The sequence below is a fragment of the Ranitomeya variabilis genome, chromosome 1 (genome assembly GCF_051348905.1).
Source record: "Ranitomeya variabilis isolate aRanVar5 chromosome 1, aRanVar5.hap1, whole genome shotgun sequence".
NCBI classification, from domain to species: domain Eukaryota; kingdom Metazoa; phylum Chordata; class Amphibia; order Anura; family Dendrobatidae; genus Ranitomeya; species Ranitomeya variabilis.
Window position 1 is genome coordinate 996,800,810 of NC_135232.1, and position 12,469 is coordinate 996,813,278.

The 12,469-nt window shown below is 47.6% G+C and overlaps 1 protein-coding gene across 7 annotated transcripts in view; it reads right to left on the minus strand.

Annotated features, from left to right (window-relative positions):
* NEK1 (NIMA related kinase 1) overlaps positions 1 to 12,469 on the minus strand; it is a 143,909-nt gene that overhangs the window by 128,912 nt on the left and 2,528 nt on the right. For all 7 annotated transcript variants that reach the window (XM_077279490.1, XM_077279489.1, XM_077279487.1 and 4 more), the window contains exons 2-3: positions 9,010 to 9,106; positions 8,054 to 8,151 (exon numbers count right to left, since the gene is read on the minus strand). In XM_077279490.1, coding sequence (XP_077135605.1) covers positions 8,054 to 8,151; positions 9,010 to 9,106 — 195 coding nt within the window. The remainder of the gene's footprint in view (positions 1 to 8,053; positions 8,152 to 9,009; positions 9,107 to 12,469) is intronic.

The following is a 12,469-nucleotide window of genomic DNA, read 5'->3' on the forward strand; positions in this document are numbered from 1 at the left end:
ATTACACCGTACTGCAGATCAATGCACGGTCAGGGGTCTGCATTATTATACCGCACTGATCATCAATAAACGGTGAGGGGGGATCATTATTATTCCGCACTATAGATCTATAAACGGTCATGGTGGAGCATTGAGTGGAGCACTTAAATACGTGGCACTGAAATACGTGGCACTGAAATACGTGGCACTGAAATACGTGGTACGTGGCACTGAAATACGTGGCAATGAAATACGTGGTACGTGGCACTGAAATACGTGGCACTGAAATACGTGACACGTGGCACTGAAATACGTGGTACGTGGCACTGAAATACGTGGTACGTGGCACTGAAATACGTGGCACTGAAATACGTGGCACGTGGCACTGAAATACGTGGCACTGAAATACGTGGCACATGGCACTGAAATACGTGGCACGTGGCACTGAAATACGTGGCACTGAAATACGTGGCACTGAAATACGTGGCACTGAAATACGTGGCACGTGGCACTGACGTGGCACGTGGCACTCAGTGCAACGTATTTCAGTGCCACGTATTTCAGTGCCACGTGCCACGTATTTCAGTGCCACGTATTTCAGTGCCACGTGCCACGTATTTCAGTGCCATGTGCCACGTATTTCAGTGCCACGTGCCACGTATTTCAGTGCCACGTGCCACGTATTTCAGTGCCACGTACCACGTATTTCAGTGCCACGTACCACGTATTTCAGTGCCACGTGTCACGTATTTCAGTGCCACGTATTTCAGTGCCACGTGCCACGTATTTCAGTGCCATGTGCAACGTATTTCAGTGCCACGTATTTCAGTGCCACGTACCACGTATTTCATTGCCACGTATTTCAGTGCCACGTACCACGTATTTCATTGCCACGTGCCACGTATTTCAGTGCCACGTATTTCAGTGCCACGTATTTAAGTGCTCCACTCAATGCTCCACCATGACCGTTTATAGATCTATAGTGCGGAATAATAATGATCCCCCCTCACCGTTTATTGATGATCAGTGCGGTATAATAATGCAGACCCCTGACCGTGCATTGATCTGCAGTACGGTGTAATAATGGTCACCCCTCAACGTTTATTGTTCTTTGATGTGGTATAATGCAGACCCCTCCTCCTTTAGTGATGTTCAGTGCGTTACGAATAGGTTCACTAAGCGTTAATGGGTTAACGCTAAAGGAGTACGCTGCATGGCGTGATTGTCGCAAGTTACGCCATGCAACGGGTCCGTTAGCGCACCCATTGACGGCAATGTGTTTAGGATCTGGATCGCATCGCTAGCGCATGCCATTTTTTAGGCACGCCCTTGCGATGTGCCGTTATTTTCAGTCGGACCTCAGATGCTGCTTTCAGCGTCCCAGCTCCGTTCCTCGCTAGCGCAGATTGTGGATCTGCGATAGCGGGATCGGCAAAAGCAATCCCGCTAAAGACATTGCGCTGGTGCAATACGCTAGCTATATTCGCAAAACGTATTGCCCGAACGCAATGTGAACCTATAATGCTCCCCCAAAAAACAGTATTGATCATCAGTGCTTTGTAATTTATGGCCACCCACACAAGTACCAAATTTTCATTGCTGCTGGTGTAAATATGCATTTGCATTAAAACATACAAACACATAGAGAGAGACAAAGCACACAGCAGCTTGCCGCCATATACACTAATCCTCACCAGATTTTGGAATCTGGCAGCCGAAAATAATGCCGGAAGGCGGGGGAGCAGGGGGAACGTCAGACAAGGGAGAACGTCCGAGATGGGGGAGGGCCTGAACAGCGCAGTGCAGTGCGCATGCCCAGGAATGCCAGCCCCGCAGTGTGCATAATGAATAACACAGTGCGGGGCGGGGATTCAGTAACAGGGCGGCCGCACTGCCCGCACAGACGCAGTCAGGCACCCTGCGTGTGAGTGATGACGGCCAAAGAAGACTGCGCAGGCCCCAGGCAGGCACGCACAGCGCAGGCGCCGGATTTGAAGCAACAACGCGAAGGGGGCGGGTACCATCGGCCCTGAAGAGAAGAGTGACGGCAGTTTGAAGATTCATAGAGGACGCTTCGGACCGCCTCCCGGTACAATCGCTGGTACGTTTGGCCAATTTTTAAAACGTTTTATTGCGGTAATAACTTAATCAAAAACTAAAAGAGCCACCTTGTTAGACTGCAGCATTACTGCTGCACAAGGTGGCTCTTTTAGTTTATAACGCCTGGGGGGGGGTGACAGTGGCCCTTTAAAGGAGCGTTAATCACCCTCGTGACCAGCTGACATATGCTAACCACCTTTGAATCTGGGAGACGACATTCCTGCCGACCCGAATCTATAACTAGACCCAGAAATTCCTGTGTTTTTAAGGGTTGTAACCGGGATTTTTTATAGTTAATAATCCATCCTAAATCGTGCAATTCTGCAATCACCCTTTTTAGTTGGATTTTACAATGAGATTCTGAATGACCCACAATCAGTAGGTCATCCAGATAAGGAACGATCAATATGTCCTGCTCATGTAGGTGCGCCCTAACCTCTATCATGATTTTGGTAAATACACGGGGTGCGACTGCGACACCAAAGGGAAGTGCCCGATATTGGAAGTGCTCTACTGTGCCAGCAAGTGAAACCGCCACCCTAAGGAATCTTTGATGATCTGCATGTATTGGGACATGGTAGTAGGCGTCTTTAAGGTCCAAGACAACCATGAAGCAGTTTTCAAAAAGAAGCTTTATTGCCGTCTTCACAGATTCCATTTTGAAGGACGGTATTAACAGAAAATTGTTGAGGCCTTTCAAGTTAATAATGGTGCGAAAGGTTCCGTCAGGTTTTTTGACCAGGAACAATGGGGAATAGAACCCCTTACCTCTTTCTTCTACAGGCACCTTGATTAGGACCCTTTTTCGCAGAAGCTCCTGAACCTCTGATTCCAAGGCCAATTGTTCTGCAGGAGAAGAACGAATGGGTGTCAGCTTGAAACTATCTCGAGGGACTTGATGGAACTCGAATCTTAGACCTGCTTCTATGATGCTCAGAATCCAAGGACTATTAGTAATTTGTATCCAGGTAGAGTAATAGGCCAAAAGCCTACCCCCCACCTGGTCCGCCAGTCATTGGGGCTTTTTATAGTCTCGGGAGGAATTAAACATGTATCCTCTACCTCTTCTCCTGGTGTTATCAAATCTGGTATTTTCTCTATTTGATTCTTGGTTAGACCTTCTACGGTTAGACCAGCCTCTACTATAGTCCCGTCTAAAGAAGGGTCTCTTAAGGAAAGGAAACCGTTTCTTATTATCTCCGGCCTTATCCAGTAGATCATCCAGCACTGGCCCAAACAAATGTGATCCTTCGCAGGGAATGTTACAGAGCTTCGACCTGGCTTGTAAATCTCCCGGCCAACATTTAATCCATAGTGCTCTTCGGGCTGCGTTGGACAAGGCAGAAGATCTGGCGGCAAGTTTAACTGAATCCGCCGACGCATCAGAAAGAAAAGCAGCCGCGTCCTGTATGATGGGCATAGAAGCTAAGATCTCGTTCCTGGGAGCCTTGTTCCTGAGTTGGTCTTCCAAGTGTCCGAGCCACACCATCAGAGACCGAGCTGTGCAAGTGGCTGCAACTGCTGATCTCAGGGAACCTGCTGATGTTTCCCAGGTTCCCTTAAGGAATACGTCAGCTTTCCTATCTAAAGGGTCCTTCAGACTCCCCAAGTCCTCAAACGGAAGAGACGTTTTCTTGCACGCTCTGGCTACTGCCGCATCCAGCTTCGGAACCTTGTCCCATGAGGATGATGCTTCCTCCTCAAAGGGATACCTCCTTTTGAAGGCTGGAGGAAGTGACCCTTTTCTTTCGGGCTTCTTCCATTCCCTTGAAATTAATGATTTGACCTTTTCCACTACAGGAAAGGACCTCCGGGATTTCCGATTCAGACCCCTGAACATGATATCCTGAATGGAACATTCTGACTGAGGTTCCTCAATCCCCATCGTGTTGTTGACAGCTTTTACTAAGTTATTTATTCTGTCGAGCGATAGACAGGCTCGACTGGACTCTATGTCTTCTGATGAGACCGATGATGGGAGAGAGTCGTAACTCTGTCCATCCGAGTCTGAATCTGAGACCGAAACCGGGGATAACTCTTTTTTCTTTTTGGCCTCCTTTTGTGACCTCATGGAGCCTCTCACTTCTTGCCTGACCAACTGTCTTAGTGTAGAAGTGAGGTTAGGAGCCTCCTCCTCAACCAGGCGCTGTATACAGGATTTACACAGTGTCTTTTTATGGCCATCAGGGAGTGGTTCAGTACACTCGGCACACTGTCTATGCCTGGATTTAGATAAGCATTTTCTCCCCTAGTAAGGAGAGAGGGAATACAAGGGAGGACAATCAGTAAGCGAACTTTCACGTAGATCACTTACCCATCCCTGCAGTGAATGGTACCGTAGACGGGGGGTCCTTTCTAGCCGGGTTTTCTTTACGGCCTGAGGACTTATCCGACTTTTGAGCCTTTTTCGCTCCACCAGCGCGACTGCTGCCACTGGACCGACGCTGGGAGATCACCACAGGCTCCTCCGATTCTACATTATGCTGCTGCTGCTGCCGCTGTTGCTGCTGCTGCTGTGGGGTTCCGTCTGGCGAATCCATTGTACAGGGGAACGGCCAGGAACACCATGTGGCCCATATGCAGCAGTTAAATAATGCCCCCGAAAAGGTACCGCCCCCGGATGGGGGTTAGCAGGGAGAAGGAGTGGGAGACCGGTACCTCCAATAGGGTCCGCTCTACCCCTGGGCTCCGCCTCCGCCGTCGACCGCTGCAATCGCCGCCTCACCTGGGCTCTAGCCGGCAGAAACGCCGGAGCGCCGCCATTGGCCGGGAGGACGCAACTGTGCATGCCCCGTCGCGTCATCACACCGCGCCGCCCAGCCGCTTCACTTCCGGTCGCGGCTGCAGCCAGCGCAGCGAGACGCGACCGAGGATGCGAGCGGTCCCCCCCGACCGATGCACACGCCGCCCGGGCGATGCGAACAGACGGCTGAGTCACGGCGGACGCGGCTACCCAGGAGGAGCCCCCCATACTCACCAGGTACTCGGCTCTGTAGACCACCAAAGAAGCCAGCCCCCCATGTAGGCTGCTTCCTCCTGCTACCACCTACACCAACAGTGCCCCTGCCGTGTGGTGCTTCCGGCCTCCTGACTAAGCCGAGGTGGGGAGCCCCCGCCACCTGTATCGGCCTGTCAGGAGTGGGATTCTTCCTAATCTTCGACCTTCTTCATAAGGCCTGCCTGAAGAGGTTCCGCTGTCAGGGACAGGAAACCAACTGATGCGAGGGAGAGGTACCGCCCTTTTATGTCTGTAGGTTTCCTGTCCCTGAAGGGCGGATCCCCTCTCTCGTTGTGCTGTCATGGCGACTGAATAAAAGAACAATTTACATTTTACTCAAAAATATACCTATACAGAGAAAAATCAGACAAACTCAACATTTTGCAGTGGTCTCGCAATTTTTGCCAGAGCTGTATATATTCTCACCTCTGGCAATCTGGATTGCTAGTTTAAGTCTTGTATTGCCTGGTGAAGGAGTGGAGGAGTCTGTTGTTGGTACAGGTGTTTTGGATTACCTTTGACTGTTGCTAGGTGTTTCGGCTGTGTCCAATCCCTCATCCTCATCTATTTAGTTTCCCTACCATTTCTACCCTGTGCTCCCCTCTGTTGTCTGTGAGTCCATATTTGTAAGCTGGGTATATTCATTTATCCCTGTATGTCCTACTTTGTTAGTCTGGTTTGTGTATGTACATACACTATTCCTCCCCACTGCCATGCATGGGAGACAGATGGTGGGGACACATACAGAACTGATTCAGGAGTTCAGCAAGGTACGTGGCCCCAGGATCTTCACCATCAGCAGTAATCTGGAGAGCAAGGATAAATAGGGCGCCCCTAGAGTTAGGCACTGGGAAGGAGTCATTGGCCCCGGGTAATATGACAACAGAATCATGACACTTTCCTTCAGGGGTCCGGTGACTTTCTTTGCTAAGCCACCCCTTCCTCCGTTTGGGCACGTGTAGATGCGGTAGCTGGTGGCCCTATCTTCGGAACTCCTTGGGTCATCGTCAGCTCCTATTCCCTAAACCAGGCGCCTGCTCCACCATCACACACCACTGCTCTCTCTTTCTTTGCCTGAAAATGGCGCTATCCCACTGACTGTCTTGCTTCATGGCTTCGCCTCCCAATGGGTGGGTGAGGCATTCGTCTATTGCGTCCCGTCACAGTAACATGGAAATGGGGGTCCTAGCTGGGTGTGTGGTCTTGTGCCGAGAGGGTGCTACGCCTGTGCAGGTCGAATGTAACAGATATTGCTGGTTTGCTAGGACCAGATGTTTTACAGTTCAGTGAGGGAGACCACCATTCTAACCTTACTCGCCCTATTGTCAAACTACAGACACACCTTTATCGCACATCACAAATGACACTATACATCACAGCTCACATTGCATCACATAACTCTGTACAACAAACTTGTTTCTCCAAGAGGGAAACGTGGGCAGCATGTCCGAATCCTTACACAAGCACAAAGCACTGGCCCATGAGTGACACGGCCCACCCTCAGGCTTGGGTTTCATGTAGCACGGTGCGTGTCCGAGGTGTGGCTATTAACAACTCGCTTAATAAAACTCATGCTGTATTATTAAATATTAATCATAAATGTTTTCCTTATCACTAATGGCTGCAAAACCATGGAACCATTAACAGTAGGCAAGCAACTTGTACTTCTCTTCTAATTATACAGAGTAAAGATGCTGCAAATCGAATCACCCCAACCAACATCATCACTACCTCCTTGCAGTAATAACCCCCCACAGTATAATAATAAATCATTCCCCTCTCTCAATTATAATATCGCACCCCCCTAGAAATGATCATCCATAGTAGAATAAATATTCCCCTCCCCCACACAGATTATAACATGGCTCCTTGCAGGAATCGGCTGGCCCTTCACCCAGATTATAATCACACAACCTGTACCTGTAGCATAATAATCAAGCCGCATGGCTGCGACAAGTCCGCTCCTCCTGGGATCATAAACTCATAGTTTCTAGACCACGGAGCTGAATTTATAACCTGTATTCTGCAAATATATTGTACCTGAATGAAAGGGGTATGCTCCGCTGGGGGAGAGGGATCTAGCAGGGATGGTAGAGCATTTAAAGTAGGGACAAGGGGGTAGAACAAGGCAGAAAATAAAGGGGCCATCTCCATTATCTCCTATGGCCGGAGCATGTGCACTGCTATGTTGACGTTTGTGGTAGATTGGTTCATTCTGCTACTCATAGAGGTAGACCGGAACGCTGTCTCTTTAAATTTCTCACTGGTTTATTTAGGTAAAGCATAAACCAGGGTAGGATTAGCAACAAAAATGTATGGGCGACATACAAAAGAGCCTGAAGACCCACCTCTTCCGACAAGCCTACAGCCTGCAGTAACCACCGATCAACCAAACCACTGCATGACCAGCTCTATCCTCACCTACTGTATCCTCACCCATCCCTTGTAGATTGTGAGCCCTCGCCGGCAGGGTCCTCTCTCCTCCTGTACCAGTCCTGACTTGTATTGTTTAAGATTATTGTACTTGTTTTTTTATTATGTATACCCCTCCTCACATGTAAAGCGCCATGGAATAAATGGCGCTATAACAAGAAATAATAATAATAATAATAATATGGGCAACATGTCATTGCATCGGCCTAGAAAACAAAGCTCATCAGGGATTTTTAGTGACATGCAGACGTTGGAAAAGTATTGGAAAATCCTTTTAAATTGACTGAAGAATATAATATATTTGACATTTATCTAACAGTAGTGCAAAGATTAACATTAGCATTTTACAATTCACATGATAAAAAGGCAGAATAGTGTAACAATATATTGTAAAACTAGGAATCCGCCACACTGCACCCCTATTCCCAAGTGGAGCGTTGGAGACAGGTGGTGGCCCTTCTGCCTGTCTCCCATGGGAGAGCTCAGGCTCGGACTGTGGTCCTCCAGGAGGGGTCAGCCATATGATGTAGGAAGGACATTTACCTGATCTTCAGAGAATAAAACTCCTTTCTGTGCATTTATTCGTTTAAACAGATCCCCTCCTTCACAATAATCCATCACAATGTAAAGGCAGCCGCTTTCTACAAGAAAAGTAAGATTGTTGTATTTACCATAAAGGTCTGCCGGCAAAACCCACAAAATACGGCTACTTTCACACTAGCGTTAACTGCAATCCGCCACAATCCGTCGTTTTGCCGAAAAAACGCATCCTGCAAAAGTGCTTGCAGTATGCGTTTTTTCCCCATAGACTAACATTAAGTGACGTATTGCGACGGATTGACACACGTCGCAACCGTCTTGCGACGGTTGCGCCGTGTTGTGGCGGACCGTCGGGACCAAAAAACGCTACATGTAAGGTTTTTTGCTCACGACGGTCCGCTTTTTCCGACCGCGCATGCGCGGCCGGAACTCCGCCCCCACCTCCCCGCACCTCACAATGGGGCAGCGGATGCGCTGGAAAAATGCATCCGCTGCACCCGTTGTGCGGCGGAGACAACGCTAGCGTCGGGAACCTCGGCCCGACGCACAGCGACGGGCCGAGCCCAACGCTAGTTTATCACAACCGGGGTAGGGTACGTGCACACAACCTCTGGAGAACACGTGAGAAAGCGCTAAGAGGATGCGAGCAATGGAAAGACGCCATTGTAGCGCACAGGTCCCGTCTTCGGTCACTTCTTTTAACTGCTTCAAGCTTAGAAAGCCATAAAGTGGCAACAAGAAGAATGTTGGAAGTGGCCATTCTACATTTTAGGAGTAGAATGTAAAACTAAATTCCGTCAAAACCACTAAAGATGTCCATAAAGAGGACAGTAAAGATGCTTCACGTAAAAACATAGCCAATGTGTTCCTGAGCCGTCTTCTCCAAAAGGGACCTCAGTCCCTACATTGCTTTGGGAATAACACAAGGAGCACACTGACAACATACTCAGGTTTCTAACCTTCAAAGGATTCTCTGTACTGGACGATATTTGGATGCTTCATGTTCCCCAGAACAGCAACTTCTCGCCTCGATTCCGCTCTTTCTTTGTTTGACATCTTAAAGTAAAAATATAACATATCGATCAGTGCTGGAAGCTTCAACCAGTCCTCAGATTCAAGAGCAAGTGTAAGGGTCTTCATCCATATTAGATGAACGTCAGCAGAACCTGACAATTTCAGGGGGCTCAGGAGACCATCTAATAAGTATGGGGCCTCCCGACTTTCCCCGACATGGGATGTTGGCAGAAGGAAGGATACAGCAGATCAAGCTCAGGAGCCAATCCTTTTGTTCTGTGCAGAGATAAGCCGCGGCTAGAGGAATCGGGTAACTACTGAGAACCCAACAACGGTCGGCTGAATGGAGCACTCCTATGTTTGGGGGAGTTGGAAGAGACGGCCATCGGCCAAACGATTGCTCTAATCTGATCTAATGTGAATCTGGAGTTGCCAAACCGAGTTCACACTGTGCTTGATGCCGCTGTCCGAATCATGCACACAGGAGCTATACAGCCGACCATAGCCACAGTATGATGGATGACATGGCACCCGTCCACCATAGGGACCAATGCAAAAAAAAAATTACCAAATGGTACAAGTTTTTGTTGTGGCCTTTCCAAAGGAAAGTCTGATACTTTTTTCAATACTACTAAATAAGATAAAAGGAGGCAAAAAGGACACAATTATAGCCTCCATCTGCTTAATCGAATGCTGTGCTGTCTAAGCCTACACCGGGATATACTCTGGATGTATAATGGGCCCCATATATTGTCCATCCAGTATAATGGGCCCCATATATTACTCCATCCAGCATAATGGGCCCCATATAATGCTCCACACAGCACAATGGGCCCCCTATATTGCTTCATACAGAATAATGGGACCCCATATATTGCTCCATACAGTACAATGGACCCATATATTGCTCCATACAGAACAATGGGCTCCATATATTGCTCCATACAAAAAAAAAAAAATTGCGCTCCCTTTATTTTCTCCATACAGAATAATGGGCCCATAATGGACAATGAGCATTATATGTTCCCCTTATACTGTATGGACAATTATATAGGGGCAATTGTATACTGTATCGAGCATTCTATGGGGGCCATAATACTGTATGGAGCAATATATGCGGTCATTAAACTGTATGGAGCATTATATTGGACCCAATATACAGTATGGAGGACTATGTGGTTCCCATAATGCTATATGGAAGACAATGTGGTTCCCATAACACTGTATGGAGGACTATGTGGTTCCCATAACACTGTATGGAGGGCTATGTGGTTCCCATAACACTGTATTGAGGGCTATGTGGTTCCCATAACACTGTATTGAGGGCTGTGGTTCCCATAACACTGTATTGAGGGCTATGTGGTTCCCATAACACTGTATGGAGGACTATGTGGTTCCCATAACACTGTATGGAGGACTATGTGGTTCCCATAACACTGTATGGAGGACTATGTGGTTCCCATAACACTGTATTGAGGACTATGTGGTTCCCATAACACTGTATGGAGGGCTATGTGGTTCCCATAACACTGTATTGAGGGCTGTGGTTCCCATAACACTGTATTGAGGGCTATGTGGTTCCCATAACACTGTATGGAGGACTATGTGGTTCCCATAACACTGTATGGAGGACTATATGGTTCCCATAACACTGTATGGAGGGCTGTGGTTCCCATAACACTGTATTGAGGGCTATGTGGTTCCCATAACACTGTATTGAGGGCTATGTGGTTCCCATAACACTGTATTGAGGGCTATGTGGTTCCCATAACACTGTATTGAGGACTATGTGGTTCCCATAACACTGTATGGAGGACTATGTTGTTCCCATAACACTGTATGGAGGACTATATGGTTCCCATAACACTGTATGGAGGGCTGTGGTTCCCATAACACTGTATTGAGGGCTATGTGGTTCCCATAACACTGTATGGAGGGCTGTGGTTCCCATAACACTGTATGGAGGGCTATGTGGTTCCCATAACACTGTATGGAGGGCTGTGGTTCCCATAACACTGTATTGAGGGCTATGTGGTTCCCATAACACTGTATTGAGGGCTATGTGGTTCCCATAACACTGTATGGAGGGCTATGTGGTTCCCATAACACTGTATTGAGGGCTATGTGGTTCCCATAACACTGTATTGAGGGCTATGTGGTTCCCATAACACTGTATTGAGGGCTATGTGGTTCCCATAACATTGTATGGAGGACTATGTGGTTCCCATAACACTGTATGGAGGACTATGTGGTGCCCATAACGCTGCATGGAGGACTATGTGGTTCCCATAACACTGTATGGAGGGCTATGTGGTTCCCATAACACTGTATTGAGGGCTATGTGGTTCCCATAACACTGTATTGAGGGCTATGTGGTTCCCATAACACTGTATTGAGGGCTATGTGGTTCCCATAACACTGTATTGAGGGCTATGTGGTTCCCATAACATTGTATGGAGGACTATGTGGTTCCCATAACACTGTATGGAGGACTATGTGGTGCCCATAACGCTGCATGGAGGACTATGTGGTGCCCATAATGCTGTATGGAGGACTATGTGGTTCCCATAATGCTGTATGGAGGACTATGTGGTTCCCATAATGCTGCATGGAGGACTATGTGGTTCCCATAACGCTGCATGAAGGACTATGTGGTTCCCATAACGCTGCATGGAGGACTATGTGGTTCCCATAACTCTGCATGGAGGACTATACTGTTCAGCCTAAAATGATAAGTCTGCATTCACTCTGTGTGCTGTGCACTGCGAGGATTTGCTGATTTCCGAGCTATTGCAGAATTTACAATAGATACTACTCAGTAAAAAGTAATAGAAATCTTTGTCATTGTACTATACCTACAGTGGGGAAAAAAGTATTTAGTCAGCCACCAATTGTGCAAGTTCTCCCACTTAAAATGATGAGAGAGGCCTGTAATTGACATCATAGGTACACCACAACTATGAGAGTCAAAATTGAGAAAACAAATCTAGAAAATCACCGTGTCTGATTTGGCAAGATTTATTTTGCAAATTATGGTGGAAAATAAGTATTTGGTCACCTAAAAACAATGCAAGATTTCTGGCTCTCATAGACCTGTAACTTCTTCTTTAAGAGGATACTCTGTCCTCCACTCATTACCTGTAGTAATGGCACCTGTGTGAACTTGTTATCAGTATAAAAAGACACCTGTGCACACCCTCAAACAGTCTGACTCCAAACTCCACTATGGTGAAGACCAAAGAGCTGTCAAAGGACACCAGAAACAAAATTGCAGCCCTGCACCAGGCTGGGAAGACTGAATCTGCAATAGGCAAGCAGGTTGGTGTGATGAAATCAACTGTGGGAGCAATAATAAGAAAATGGAAGACATACAAGACCACTGATAATCTCCCTCGATCTGGGGCT